This window comes from Solanum pennellii, chromosome 8 (assembly GCF_001406875.1).
Source record: "Solanum pennellii chromosome 8, SPENNV200".
Lineage (NCBI taxonomy): Eukaryota > Viridiplantae > Streptophyta > Magnoliopsida > Solanales > Solanaceae > Solanum > Solanum pennellii.
In genome coordinates, this window is record NC_028644.1 from 67,228,200 (window position 1) to 67,244,383 (window position 16,184).

At 31.6% G+C, this 16,184-nt stretch overlaps 2 protein-coding genes across 2 annotated transcripts; both read left to right on the forward strand.

Moving 5' to 3' along the window:
- The first annotated feature begins 275 nt into the window (after positions 1 to 275).
- LOC107028986 (transaldolase) lies at positions 276 to 6,461 on the forward strand. The gene is made up of 13 exons (XM_015230254.2): positions 276 to 489; positions 573 to 687; positions 789 to 867; positions 965 to 1,040; positions 1,212 to 1,295; positions 1,383 to 1,487; positions 3,146 to 3,226; positions 3,371 to 3,435; positions 4,049 to 4,118; positions 4,200 to 4,277; positions 4,720 to 4,817; positions 4,907 to 5,042; positions 5,909 to 6,461. The coding sequence occupies exons 1-13, from the start codon at positions 430 to 432 to the stop codon at positions 6,053 to 6,055; spliced, it is 1,194 nt and encodes a 397-aa protein (XP_015085740.1). The 5' UTR covers positions 276 to 429; the 3' UTR covers positions 6,056 to 6,461.
- Positions 6,462 to 8,312: 1,851 nt separating this feature from the next.
- LOC107027292 (acid beta-fructofuranosidase 2, vacuolar) lies at positions 8,313 to 12,659 on the forward strand. Its single transcript, XM_015228468.2, has 7 exons — positions 8,313 to 8,774; positions 9,043 to 9,051; positions 9,944 to 10,800; positions 11,005 to 11,166; positions 11,257 to 11,492; positions 12,125 to 12,212; positions 12,304 to 12,659. The coding sequence occupies exons 1-7, from the start codon at positions 8,354 to 8,356 to the stop codon at positions 12,487 to 12,489; spliced, it is 1,959 nt and encodes a 652-aa protein (XP_015083954.1). The 5' UTR covers positions 8,313 to 8,353; the 3' UTR covers positions 12,490 to 12,659.
- The last annotated feature ends 3,525 nt before the right edge of the window (positions 12,660 to 16,184 follow it).

Sequence of the window (16,184 nt, forward strand, 5' to 3'; positions counted from 1 at the left end):
AATATGTTTAGTGTCTCGATAATCCTTTTTTCGATTTTTTTCCAAATAAAAATGTTACTCTTCTTATTTAACCCACGTAGGGATTTAGTACTAAAGTAATTCTACTAGGATAAGTTGTTAAATATATTCAACTGTTATTTTATTTGGTAAATTATGTATCAAATTAAATGATATCATATAAATTAACACGTATTATAATATTATTTACCAAAAAATCAGAATAAAAGTTTCTAATGATATTAATATTTCCTTTATGGCTTTATCCATTTCGTTATGCCAAGACAATAGTCAATTTCCCATATTGAACTATACGTTGCGCATAAACAGTTGTACACCCTCAGTTTTTCTCCATTTTCAATATATAAAGCTCGGATTGATTCAATCATCACTCACTCACTCACACACACTCTCTCTCTCTCTCAGTTGAAAATGTCATCCTCTTTGCATTCTCCGCTGTACTCCTCTCTCTCATCTTCCTCAGCTCTCCAGGTATCGCTCTCTCTTTCTCTCTCTATGTATGTGTGTAATGTTCCTATTTGAACGTTCAATGATTTGTATATGTAATCGAACAGGACAGAAAACTGAGAAATGCAGTTAATTTTGCGAAGCCGAATTTGATTTTCAAGCCTGGCCGGTCGTTTCCTCTAATCCGAGCTTCCGCTGGCTTCTCCTCGTCTCTCGATACAGGTACTGCATGATTTTTCGATATGTATAGTCAAATTGGTGAATTTTCAGTGATTTTGGATGACAAATCAGTGAGATCGGTGAATTGTTTGGAATGATTTTAGGTTTGAGTACTGAATTGGATGCTGTAGCAAGTCATAGTGAGATCGTTCCAGATACAGTCATTTTCGATGATTTCGAGAAGTTAGTTGTGTGCTTTTTTGATTTGCTTTGTGTAATCTTCTATGAGCGATATTCATTTGATGTGTGTATATTTATTTGTTGCTTCTCGGATTTATAGATTTCCTCCAACTGCTGGTACAGTAAGCTCTTCTCTGCTCTTAGGCATATGTGGTCTTCCTGATACAAAATTTAAGGTAATTATTAGGAGTAGTAACTATTAGAAATACTATGAAATATACACTTTTTTATACTTATATATCAAGTAGATATAATGCGAAGACAGAGTAAAAAATTAAGAATATGATCCGAATAGATACTGATTTGATTTGATTTTGTGCTGACCGAAGTGCATATATTGGATGTAGAGTGCTGTAGACAGAGCTTTATCAGATTCTGAGTGTTATGGATTGGAGAGTTCTGATCTTCAGATGTCTTGTTTCTTCAACAAGGTTGGTGCCTTTATTATGTTAGCTATGTGTACTATAGTATATTTGTAGTCAAATGATTGTGTTAACTATTGTTTGTTGTGATAATAGGCTTTAGCACACGTTGGTGGTGATCTAGCAAAGCTTGTGCCTGGTCGAGTTTCTACTGAAGTGGATGCTCGCCTCGCATACGACACACATGGCATTGTGCGAAAGGTAGTAATGAAAATCAGTATCAGTAATTCAGTATTTGTTAGGAGGAGCTGATGAAAACTATGTTCAATGGGTTCAAATGAACATAATATGTTCAATATGAAAAAACCACTAAAATTTCAACAAATTCTAAATTATAACCACATTGTATCGGAAAGTCCAATAAGTTCAGTACTAACAATATAAAAGGTTGAAACGGTCAAGTATAAATTTTTGATCTGCCTCTGGATTAGGATTCATCTGTTTAGGGCTAGTCTTTTCCCAGGCGTTGACCAGGCAATTTAATAATGAGAATTTAGTAAATATTTGAACACAGTATATAATTATAACAGTTCATATTAGTGTTTCCTTTGTCTGTATCATAATACAAGGAAATATACATTCATAAGACTCTTGAACAAAGTTTCAGTTTCTGATTTATGATAACAAACTAACACAAACTTCTATATGGATTTTTTTTTTTCAAAAGAAGCTCTCAGTTTTTGGGTTCTACGAGCATAAAATTGTGATGTTGAAAGAAATGACTTGATCGAAACTGATGAATTAATGGAAGAAATGGAAAGGATCCTCCACCTTCAACTATAAGGTTGAGGGTACATGTCACCAAGGGAGCAAATGTGGCAGCAATCACTATTGGTTGCTTGTTAGCGGGACTTTGCTGACATGGGTGGACATTACAGTAGCTGGAAAGATAATGAAAAACATTACTTGTTGGAAAATTTGTTAGCCATGAGATGGCCCTTGGTTCCACTTTTTTCGACTTAGTCATTGATAGAGAATCAACAACGTTTTTCTCAGGCGTTGATCTATTTAATATTTATATCTATATCATTTGATGGTTTAGAAATTGTTAATTACAGTTCTCTCCATCCCATTGATGGTGGTAGGACTTTTATCTACATTTTACTGATGTAGAGTGCTTGGAATATCCGATACATAGATGATAAACATGAAAAATTGAATCAATCCTCTTACTGCTCGCTAACCTGCAAGTTGGTGGTTGTTTGAGAAATATGATAACTCTTATTTCCCTCTCTTTAGCTTAGAACTTTCCTTGTTAGTGGGAAGTTGTAAAATATACTAAATCCTGGGGTAGTTCTCTCTCTCACTATCTATATGTCGTAGTACTAGTGTTGTCTTATCTTTTTATTTTTTATCCAGTAAATGTATCATACTATCAATTTTAAGTTCCCTCTTTTAATTTGAGCACAGTTGTTAAGATACTAGATTAGTAGTTAAGGTTTTGTTGTGTTTGAAATATATGGTTCCTCAATAAAGCTGACTTTTTCAATATTCGTTTTTTCTCAAGGAAAATGCGGCTTCTGCATTTTTCTCTGTTTTTTTTTTTGCAAAAGTATTGAAGAGCGTAGTGAAAAAAAAGCTTCTTTTCTTCAACAAAAATCAACCCAATTTATTCAGCTTTAACCTCAGCTTGAAGTTTTACTCTTAAAATACCAGAAGATCAGAATCACCCAATGGCTGCATATACATGCCCGTTTGTAGGGTATTGTCTAAATGGTTAGCTATAAACATGTTATTTGATGTTTTGAAATGTAAAATCACATCCTGTCACCACCATATCACATTCTTTATCTTTCTCGTGGAATTTCCTTCTTTTTCTTTTGGGCTAGTATTTGAGCGGTTTCAACTTAACTTTGCAGGTGCATGATCTTTTGAAAGCCTATACCGAAATTGAAGTGCCTCCAGAAAGATTGCTGTTCAAAATTCCTGCAACTTGGCAAGTGAGTGCCATAAGACAATTATAATTGTTTAAGTCTCATGTAGAACAACTCATGTTGAATCTAACTGTGCCTCTGAAAGTTCTGAATTCTGATTCTTCTGAAGGGTTATCCTTTCTCATTTGTCAGTGTTTATCTTTCTTGTAGGGAATTGAGGCATCAAGGGTGCTCGAAGCTGAAGGTATACAGACACATTTGACATTTGTTTACAGGTATTAACTTTCACACACAGATTGACAAGAGCTCATGTTCATATTCCGTGTATGGCACTAATTTTTCATCACCTTCTTCCCTGCCACCTCCTCCTTCCATAGCATGTCTATTAAATTAGACCATACATTATTCTTTATGGACAGTGGAAGCCTATAATTATTTTGGTTTGCATTGTGCATACTCCTTTGTTAGCATGTTATTTAATTCATTATTGATGAGAGTTTTGTGCTGGTCATTAATTCTATAGAGCTGTGAATGGAGATAATTCTCATGTGTACTCTATATACTCTTCCAGTTATTTAGATTTTATTTTTAGACAAACTCTTTGTAATTGTTGTTCTTCACTTTTTTGGGTTCATGTAGCATACTTTGTTGTGATCTTGAGTTTACATGAGAAAAAGGAAAATTGGTTCAAGTCCTGATGCATGCCTAAGCTTTACCAAGTATGTTGTTTTGATATACTGCTCCCTCACTCTTTCTGTAATATAGACATGTATCTTAAAAAAGTTTCTCCTCCATTCAAAGTCAACATGCAGTATATAGTGTAGGTGAGAGCTTGGAATTTTCTTGTCTTATCTAATTCTATAAGAAACTTTTGTCATGACTTCTCAGCTTTTGTCAAGCTGCTGCTGCTGCTCAAGCTGGTGCTTCTGTCATTCAGATTTTTGTTGGTCGCCTGAGGGTAAATTCTTTTTTCTTATAAGAAGTTGTGTTGTTTGGATTTCTTTAATACTGTTGGCATAATATTTATCTCTATTTTCAGGATTGGTCTCGCAATCACACTGGTGACTCTGAAGTTGAAAGTGCTCTTAGAAGAGGAGAAGACCCAGGGTTGGCTTTGGTCAGTTTTACCACCTTCTTCCTCTTATTTTTTCCCCAAATGCATAATTATTCCTTTAGGATTTAAATATTATAGGGGGCTTGGATGCTTTACTAAATTTGACTAGTTTTCAAATCTAGATGGTTTGAGAATAACATATTTACATATAAAACGTAGGAGCTCGTAACCATATCACAAAATATGGACATGTATGTTCTTTTACCATAGCAGCTGTAGAACCCAAGCTAGATGTCTCTCTGTTTTGCTCCTCACGAATACCTGAATGCCTCCTTAGATTTCGTTTTTTATTAATCAATTGTATTTTTGATGTTATTATGCCATGTTGTCATTGGATTCTCCCATCTTTGGACGACAATCCTGGAACTGAGATATTATGAGCCTTTCCTTGTATGACTTTCCCCGGACATCTTGCAAGTGCTGAGTGTTCTTTGCACCTTTTCAGGTAACCAAAACTTATAACTACATCCACAAGTATGGGCACAAAACAAAGCTGATGGCTGCTGCAGTACGGAACAAGCAGGATGTCTTCAACCTTTTGGGGTAATTTTGACTTACTTAGAACCCGTAAATGCTTTGTTGTGTCTGATCTGGTCCATATGTGGTGCTTATGACTTTTTTAACCACTTCAGGGTTGATTACATTATTACCCCACTGAAGGTATTGCAATCTCTTAAAGAATCTGTGACCCTACCTGATGAGAAGTACTCATTTACAAGAAGATTATCCCCACAGTCAGCAGCTGCCTTCAATTTCACTCAAGATGAGGTATGGTCTCAAATCCATCTCTTTATTTTTCATTCTCAGGAGCCTTTTTCCAATTGACAAAAGGAAATCATGGGACATCATTTGATGGGAAAGCAAAATGGATCTGATATAAATCATGTCCTGAAACTTGTTGAGGTTAATCCCAAAGAGAAATAAGTAGCAGAATGGTCTTTGCTGCCTGTGAAATTTACGAATTACTCCATCTGTTTCATTTTATCTTTTTATGTGCAAATTTGGCTGAGCTTGAAGTTTAACATGACATGTTCTTATAAGGGAGTATCATTAATGGTAAAATGGGGATATTGGAATTAAAAACTTACAATGTGATTATTGTGTTTTGAAAGAAACTAAAGATAGAAAGGAAGATACATGAATTAAAATGGAGGATGTACATTTCTTTCACTCAGTCCAATTACAAATGTGTGTGGTGTCATCGTGTTTATTTATATTATAAGAAAAACATAAAAGGATGTGATATTAAGATTTGAAGGAAAATTTAAATCAAGACTGGTGAAAAAGAAGAGAGAGAAGAAATTGAGTGTAAGAGATGTGGGGGATTCAGGCAAGTGGCAGGAAAGGGCCTTAGTGCGTGTTGGAAATGATGCTTTCGGGGGGTGGAGGGGCAAATATTGTGGTTACCAAACATAACTCTCTTGCCCTATAGCTTAAAAGAAAAACAGAAAGGTTGAGGAGGAGTGTTTCTCCTCATAAGTATTTTGAGGTGTTAACATTGTTTTATTCGAATTTGTATCTGCAACTTTTTAGAAATTCTATATTCTCAGTGCAATTTAGTTTTAATACAATCAGTTTCAAAAAAAATTAGATTGAATACACTCATCAGTTGCTGTTATGCTATTCTATTTCAGCTTCAAAAGTGGGATCAGTATAGCTTTTCCTCGGCTATGGGTCCTGCATCGGTGGAGCTCCTCACTATTGGAATGGATGGGTACATTAATCAGGCTAAGCGGGTTGAAGAGTTGTTTGGCAAGATATGGCCACCACCAAATGTATGAAAAGCGCAACATGCAACTGCAGGATGTTTGTGTTTTCGTGAAATGATATACGTTAGCTTTTCTTAGTTTTAAACCTTGAACAGAGTCTTGAACCCTCCTACCATCAAGGCTTAAGTGGAGTTTCACACACTCTGTGGGTTTACTTCTCACTGTCCTTCCGGCATCTTCACTGAAAAGAAACTTTTAAGAACTCATCTAGCTTTTCGAGTTCCTTTTCTAGTATTTCTTCCAATATTAATGTTTGAATAGTGGCCAATTACTACTTTGATGATGTTTAATAGCTTTGGCATTTTCATACATTTCATTGGAAATTCACCTTATTTTTGAAACAGTCTTCATGTAATTAGTTCCCAAAATACCCAGTTTCAAATTTGTACGTAGCAACAGGAAACACAAGTATTGGAGGAATCTTGGTTTATGCTTACATTACTACAAGAAATAGGGTAAAATATTTACCCTCTTACATCAAATCAATCATGTTGAGCAAATTAACTAGAGAATTTTTGTAACTTAATTTTTTTGAGAACTAGAGCTTCACCTTGGTGTAATCTAAATCCAACAACACTAGAAGTTCTGGAATGAAATTGTATCCAGGAGCCACAACCTTCAATTCGCATAATCCATCTGCAGTTGTTTCCATAATGATTTATATCATAAGGATCAATGTCCATAATAATTGAGATTCCAACTATGACCATAACTCATATCATATCACTAAAAAGTTCATATGGATGTGTCCTAATAACAAGAAGATCAAATAATTTTTTAAAATCGAAAAATCTATATCGAGAGAAAAAACAACTACAAAGGAATACAAGAAAGCAGGTTGATCGCAGATTTTGCTTTTGATGAAAAATTATATCCTTTTTTCAAATTCGGCATCAATCTCATGAGTAAAACAAATCATAGAAAATACAAAACAGAAATTTAAATAATTATCATCCACTGGTATATTGATCTAAATTAAGAACCTACACCAAATTGATGTGGATCCAATTTTATTGCAGTAAATGCACGTGAAAAATCTCATTGTCACCATGTGAACTAGGTAAATAATTCCAAATTGGTTTCATGTGGAAGCATGGACAGTTACATTATTATAATTTATAATTAATCAATTCAATGTATCTAATGTATTTCATCTCTCCTATAGGCTAACATACACTAATATGATTGATTTTAAGATATGGTCCATCAGACAAAACAGCATTATTAAACATTACTCTATAGAACCTTGTTGCAACTCATTACATGTGGTCAAGCACATGCTTTTTACTGATTTTTTTTTTGTTGTTCCAGGATGTATTTTTTTGTACACTTGGCCCAATTTCATTAGGAGTAGATGCAATTGGATCCTATTATTTTTTTTTTATATTTTGTTGTATTATTTCACAATGTGGAGATATGCTTGATCCCAATGTAAGAAAATGAATTTAAAAAAGAGGAAAGAATGAATTGCCTATAGACTTTGTAATCCAGTAACACCCTGATGGCAGTTTGATTAATCGGTTATTCTCACGATTCAATTTTATGTGTTTATTATTTAAAAAAATATTTATTTTTATTTATTCGGTATAATTAATTTTACCTTTATTGTTAGTGAGTGGCACAATATTTAGAGTATGCTTGATTGATTTTGATTATTTAAATGACTTATAATAATTAGAGATTATATAGTAATAATCGTCATTTTATTTACTATTTTTTAAGAGTTTACGAAATCAAACATGGACAATGAGTAACAACAAGTAATAGTTTTTCTCAATCATTTTCATTTACATGAAAAGTATAACAGACTTATAAATTGTTACAATCATCAACTTAATACAAAAAACTCCTTTCTCAATCATAGTTTGTTTAATAATCACTATATTAATGGTCTTCGTATTCCTAAAGAAAACAAAGATAATTACGGAAACTCAATAATTAGCGTTTTTTGAACGTTGAAATTTCCAAAATTAAGATTAGTCATTAAATCTCTATGATGACGGCTCTTTGAAATTGTCAACTCATTTTCAAAAAAACACCAATAATAAAAGTAAATAATTTGAAATTTTATAAAAAAATTTAAATATTTTATTTCCTAAATTAGCTTGTCAACCTTTTAACCAATATTATAACAAAACAAAACAAATCTTAAAAAAGAAAAAAAAAACTTAAAAAACAGATTTTATTTCCCACCGTCAATTTTTTCCGAAGTAAAATAAAAAAATAGGGCTCGTATTTTTGTAGTGCTATAAAAGGTCATAAAAGTTGATAGTGTCTACCATGCAAAATCAAAAATTTTTTTAAAAAAAAATGTCGATCCCTAATTCAGAAACAAACAACGGCGTTCCGTACACTCATTTACCGGAGTCGGATAACGACTCCGGCAATACTCCTGCAAGATGCCGGAAACCCAACAAATCCACGTTCATAATGTTAACCGGTCTAGTGGCATTTTTGTTATTTTTTGTGGCCGTGAAATACGGTAACAACGACGGTACTGATGATATAAATCCGGGACCGGTACCACCGCATGAAACGGTGTGCAACATGCTCGGTTCGAATCTAATGCCGTTAACCACCATGAGGACGGTGGCGCGTGGGGTGGAGGAAGGCGTCTCCGCCAAGTCGCACGGGCATTTTTTGGGTGTACGGCCGTTTCCGTGGACCCGAAAAATGTTGGCTTGGCAAAGAACATCATTCCATTTTCAACCTAAGAAGAATTGGATGAATGGTTAGTTATCATTCTAAATAATGAATCGCGATCATGATTTTTTCATGAGAATTTCAATACTTGTATATTTGGGAACTGAAAGGTGGACAGAGAGTAATTGCGTATGAATTTAAATAGCTGAGGGATATTTTAGTCTTTTTCATTACGTTTTATAGGATGATATTATTTCTTGAGGTGAATATTAATGATTTGTTTTTATTTTGGCATGCGTTGGATTCTTTGACTGGGATTGCGTTTATCACGGAAATTGCTTGATTTTGTTTCTCAGATCCTAATGGTAAGTTCACATTTTACTACTACTTATTTATGTCTACCTTTACGAAATAAAAATAATAATAACGTTATGTATATTATTGTATTCTCTAAAAGACCTTTGTTTATCGAGTTTTACAAAATATATTTGAAAATTATTGATGAAATCATCAGAATATAATACAGTAGTAGTAATTTTTAAGTAGACAAATTTTGTTAACATGATGAAGGCAGTTGTCTTTAGACAATTGCATGTGAATTTTCTAGGAGAAAACACAAACTTCCATCATGTCTGTCATTTATAACCTTTTTTCTTGTTTTGATCCATGAAATCTTTTTCTTTTTTGCTTCAATCAAGAGTGGATAACTTATTTAATCATATTTGACCTTAGTTTATTCATACATTTTTAAATTAAAAACTCCTAGGCCTTTTATTGGTTCTTTTGAGTTGAGTCGGAACATTTATAAAAAATTGTTACTCTTTATATAAGATATAAAATATCTTAATTTTCTATTCAAATTTGAAATTAAAATAATGAATCAGAGAATACAACAAAGACATAAAAATTAAAATAATGAATAAGAGAATACAACAAATACATAAACAGAGGCGGACCCATATGTATAGGTGAGTGCACTAGTTAACTTTATAATAAAAACAAGTGTATTATGTATATCTATTATGAGAAACTGATAAAATTAGCATAAAATCAACAGTGGGAATACCATTGTACCACTAATACGAGCTAAAGCAACCACCAATAGATCAGGGTTCAATTCTAGCTAGAGCCCTATTTCAGCTAATACTACATTATCCGTTAATTGTATTTGTTACGGTATATTCCATTTGAATGAATAATGAGAAGTATTTTTTCTACTTTGTTCTAACTCCAAATTTTTTTAAAAAATCTTTTTAGGTCCATTATACTACAAAGGATGGTATCATTTGTTCTATCAATACAATCCAGAGGCAGCTGTATGGGGAAATATCGTATGGGGCCATGCAGTCTCAAGAGACCTAATCCACTGGCAGCATTTGCCAGTGGCTATGGTAGCGGACCAATGGTATGATATTAACGGTGTCTGGACTGGATCCGCTACCTTTTTACCTAATGGTGACCTTATCATGTTATATACCGGGTCAACCAACGAATCGGTCCAGGTCCAAAATCTTGCGTACCCGGCCGACCCATCGGACCCTCTATTAACAAAATGGATCAAGTATGAGGGCAACCCGGTTCTCATCCCACCACCCGGAATTGGGCTCAAGGACTTCCGTGACCCCACCACCGCGTGGACCACACCGGAAGGCAAATGGCGTATTACTATTGGTTCAAAAATTAATAAAACCGGAATCTCATTGGTCTATGACACAATTGATTTTAAAAAATTTGAATTGTTGAAGGGTATGTTACATGGTGTACCGGGTACGGGTATGTGGGAATGTGTGGATTTTTACCCGGTTTCTAAAATTGTTGAAAATGGGCTTGATACTTCAGAAAATGGGCCTGCAGTGAAACATGTTTTGAAGTCCAGTCTCGACGATGACCGAAATGACTATTATGCCCTTGGAACTTATAATGCAGGGGCAGGAAAATGGGTACCTGATAATCCAATAATTGATGTTGGTATTGGATTAAGATATGATTATGGTAATTTTTATGCATCAAAATCATTTTATGATCAAGAAAAAAAGAGAAGAGTTCTTTGGGCTTGGATTAAAGAAACTGATAGTGAAGCTGCTGATATTTGCAGGGGTTGGTCCTCACTTCAGGTATCTATCTCTCTTTTTTTTCGCGTATCATTTAAAAGTCGTGCAAGTAGATATAAAAGTGTGACAAGTAATCAGAAATCAGACAATGACACAACGTCTTATGATTAAGTGATAGATTTTAATCACGGAACTATAACTTTATACAACTTTTACTATTCATTTAACATTTGGTAACGTGTGATTTTTTATTATTTCGAAAAACAGCCAATTCCAAGGACGATACAGTATGATAAGAAGACAGGTAGCAACTTAATTACATGGCCAGTGGCTGAAGTTGATAATTTGAGATCAAATAACAATGAATTTAACAAGGTTGTAGTTAAACCAGGCTCAATTGTCCCTCTAGAAGTTGGTTCTGCCACTCAGGTTAGTAACATTTTGTCGATTAAATTCTAATTTATATACATTGACAGTATCCATTGATATCGTTGAATTAATTATTAATTATTGTTACAGTTGGACATAATGGCTGAATTTGAAGTGGATCAAAATATGTTGAAGAAAGTAGATGGAAGTAATGCTACATATGATTGTATAAAGAGTGGTGGATCTGGTGAACGTGGTGCATTAGGACCATTTGGTTTATTAGTGTTAACAGATAATAGCTTATCAGAACAAACTCCAATTTATTTCTACATTGCTAAAGATCTTACTGGCAATTTCAACACATTTTTCTGCAATGATCTCACAAGGTACGTACTAGCTTTTATAATCGCACAAATATTTATGATCTGCTTTACGCAAATAATTAACCCTTTCTCTTATTATGTTACCATCTAGATAGAACATTAGATTATAGTATAAGTTATAACGTTTGGTCTAAAAAGGTTCATAAGTAGTAAGAAAAACAAAAAGATGATTATTTCCTTCGTTTCATTTTATATGTCACCTTTTTACTTTGCACATCATTAAGAAATGATGTAATTTTACTCTTCTACCCTTATTTAATGTTTTCTTAAGTCAACTTTATGATAAATGATTAATACATTTTAAAGATTAATTAACTATTCTATCAAGGGTATAATAGGCAAAATATGATAATTTATGCATAAATTTTATAAAATGACAAGTATTATGGTCCAGCTATTGATAGAAAGGAATACATATAAAATAGGATGAATAGAGTATATAGTAAACAATTGTCTCAAAAGGGAAAACCGGTGGAAATTTACGCTATTTAAGACCTTAAGTTTTAAAATAATTTATGACTACTCTAACGTTATTGTGTCGAGTTAAACGGTGTCATAAAAATTGGGGCGGTGAAATTATTGTTAATTAAGAAATAATAATGACGATACTAATATTTTTTTTTATATATTTATAGGTCATCTGAAGCATCAGACGTACGAAAATTAATCTATGGAAGCACAGTTCCAGTTCTCCAAGGAGAAAAACTTTCTCTAAGGACACTGGTAATTAATATTAATTTTCCTTAATCATTTTTCTTAATTATTATTTTCGTACAGAATAATTAATTAATTAATTGCGTAATTAATTAAACAGGTTGATCATTCGATAGTAGAAAGTTTTGCGCAAAATGGAAGGACAGCAATAACATCAAGGGTATATCCGACAAAAGCAATATATGAAAATGCTAAGATCTATTTATTCAATAATGCAACAGATATTAGCGTTACTGCAACAATCAAGATTTGGCAAATGAATTCAGCAAATATAAAATCTAATTAAATTTAATGTACCTAGATTACATTTTTTTAATTTTTCAGCATGTATTGTTTTGTGTCATTCTTTTATTTTTTTGTAATTTTTATTTCTCCCAATTTTCCTATTCTTCTCTCCATTTATGTAATGGAAATAATGAAGAAATCAGTGAAGAGTATGTTTTCTATATTCGTCTATTTTTTTATTTTATTTTGTGCAAACAAAGGTTAGTGAATTTATAGTAATAATTAATAATATTGTTGTGAAAATAATTACTCCATAAGAAAATGTAGCTGGATATATTGCATTGCGCAATAAATGACAATTACTCCATAACAAAAAATGTAACTAACCATATACTTTGGACTCGTATGTAATATGAGTAGTTGGATCATATATTTTTTTTTTAGTATATAGTAAAATTATTTTTTTATTATGTATGAAAATAATATATATATAAATAATATTTGACAAAATTTTTCATCTGTCAATATAAATAGTATATCAAATAAACTTTTATAAATTGAACTTAGTAGATTAATAGTCGATTCAAATTTAAACGAGTAGAACATATCAGAGATTTTCGTGAGTTTATTTTGTCATCCCTAATATTAACAAAATTAAAATCCCAGGGTTAGCAATGGACCACTACACTGTCCAATATTCATCATGGTCTAACTTTAATCTGTTGGGTTTTTTCATGTATGGTCAATTTATGCACTGCTGCTTGCATTACAATGCAGTATTTTAAATCCCACTATCCAATTTCTTACTACTATAATCCTTTTGTTTTTTCTATTTTCAAGAGGCTGTGTGTTGGGTTCGAGGATTGACGGAGTCAGAAATTTAGTAAAAAAATATTAAAAATCTCTTTTTTAAATTGTGTTAAAGCATATACAAAATTAAAATACATTTACAATATGTAGTTATTGTTTAAGTACATAATTTTTTTGGTCAGAGCCTGGCATCTTGAGGATGAAACTGTTTGTTTGAAGCATGTTCCTCAAGTCCCATTGACTTTGACTATTATCTGCTGCGTGCCCTCACATGAACTAATCACTATTGGTTGTTAAGGTAATAATTTATGTTATTAGTGTGACGAGAGAGAGTTGTTACGATGGTAAGTATCCCTCATTTCCAATTCGAAAATTATGAATTTGAGTCACCAAAAAAGCAAAAGAGATGAGATCTTACGGAGGGTAAAAGAAAAAGTTATAAGTGTAATTTCATTGACTATATATTATAAGTGGTATACCTATGAATTTGCATAAGTGGTCATGTAGATATTAGGAAACAACAAACGACCGAAATCAGTGTAGTAACATTGAGTAAAAGTGAACTGATAGAGTAGTAATAGTATTTAATAATAAGAAAAAATATTTATAAATAGATAAATTATCTCTTCAAGTATATTGTTGAATATCTATTTTTAATAGAGCAATTTTCACATATAATAAACACAAAATTCATATTTGTATGTTATAAAAAAGTTTGCATAATTGCGCTCCATAGCAAACATAAATATATATTATTCGCTATACATATACAAAAAAATTAATTGTATAATTCGCTGTACATATAGAAAAGAAAGCAGTTGTATACAAATCAATTGTATAATTTGTTTATGTATAAAACGAGAAAGAGAGAAAGACAAAAGAAATTGACTGGGGAATATTTGTATTGTATAATTATAAGTGTGTAGGACGAAGATATATGTATTTCCAAGTGTATATACAATTTTCTCTCATTTTATACAAACAGAAACGCAATTTATACATTTCGTTTCTGTTTGTATAAGCGATAGAGGCGAGGGTCGCGAGCGAGATCTGGGAGAGTGACGAGCGAGATCTGAGAGAGGGGAGAGAAGGGAACGAAAATATATGTATATATACAATTCTTTTCGCTTTATACAAACAGAACGCATTTTATAGACTTGTGTTTGTATAAAAGTGAAAGCGAGCGAGCGAGAGGGAGAGTGGCGAGCGAGAGTTTGAGAGAGAGAGGTGACTGACAAACAGTTTGCTACAGGGCACAATTAAATCAAAGTGTGGTTATAGCATTTAATTTGATTTATTAGTTTGTCATTATACAATTTTCCCTTTTTAATATAATAGACAAATATTGTTGAACGGAGAACATAAGTCGGATAAGTAAAAATAATATTGATTTTAGCTTATTGGATAATTAAAATGGACAAGTGAGTGTTGGAATTTAGTTAAAATATGAGAGAACGTAAGCTTAAATTTTTAAGGGAAAAGAGTATGATATACCCCTCAACTTTGTCATTTAGAGTTGATATATTCCTCGTTATGAAGTGACTTACATCTATCCCTATTTATATACAAATGACTCATATATATCTTTTTCCTTAACGGAAATGAAAAACATTAATTTTAGTTTATTTTTTTATTATTCTTTTTTAAAAAAGATATAATTCCATATGAGTATATTTAATCCTCCTCAAACATATATTATATATATATTTTTTTGATTTTTTTTGTTTCAATGATTAATTTAGATTTATTATTTTAATGGTAAAATTTATTTATATTTCATTAAAACTTATCATAGATGACCAAATTTTTTTATTCAAATACAAAAATTAAATTATAATATAGACGAAAAGATTTAAAATTATAATACAACTACAAAAAATAGTTTTTGAATTTTTTTCTTTACAGTAATAAATGAAAGGAAAAAAGAAATAAGAACAAGAAACTCAAATAATTATAATAAAAGAAGTCAAAAATTGATTTATGTTAGAAAAATATTAAAATATTTCTTAAACTTTGCTAGAAGAATCATATATACGCTTAAATAATTTTTAAGAAAATTAAAAGTCAAAAATATTAATTTAAAACAAAATTTTTCACTTTCATTAAATAAAGGGTATACATGAACTTATTTTATTACAGTAAGATATATAATGAATCGTTTATATAACGGTAAGAATATATATAAACCACTTTTATAACAAGAGATATGTCACTTCTAAATAGCAGAGTTGGACGTATATCAGACCTTTTTTCAATTTTTTAATAAACTATACTCTAGCTGAAAACTTTACTAAGCACTTCTTTGTTGGTAAGTCTTTTTTTTGTTACGTGTAAACCTAAAATAGAATTGAGCGCACAATTACGGTAACTAGCCATTTAGTATAACATTATTGGACTCTCTACAAACTTATTTATTACAGTAGTAATAGCTTCTACTTTTTCATTAACTAATAAAATGTCCTCACTTAAATTCACCAGAAATTTCTACATCTACGAAAAAACGTTCATTTTTACTTATCATTTATTCATAAAATAAATTTTAATTTTTTCGTTTTACTTTTAATATATTAAGAAAAGATAATAAATTTTTTCATGTTTTATTTTCAGTATTAATTTTTTATTTTTCAAGACATCATTTACTAACGAATAATTTGATAAAAAAATTATATTAATAATTATTTTCTTAATAAATGTGTAAAATTAAAATATGACACGTGAAAGTACAGTCCAGGCTCCTAGTTTTCAGTAGTAAAAGCTATATTGGCAAATGTGTCATTAGATCAAACTAATTAGTCATTTCTTATTCACATAAACATAATAGTAGTAACTTGTTTCTTAATGATGATGAGCCGTTCAAGTTAAAATGACCTCCAATCATTTTCTAATAATAATTTAATTGTATACCATATTGTAATGTCGTTTTGCCACAAAAACCCTGTCTTTAAA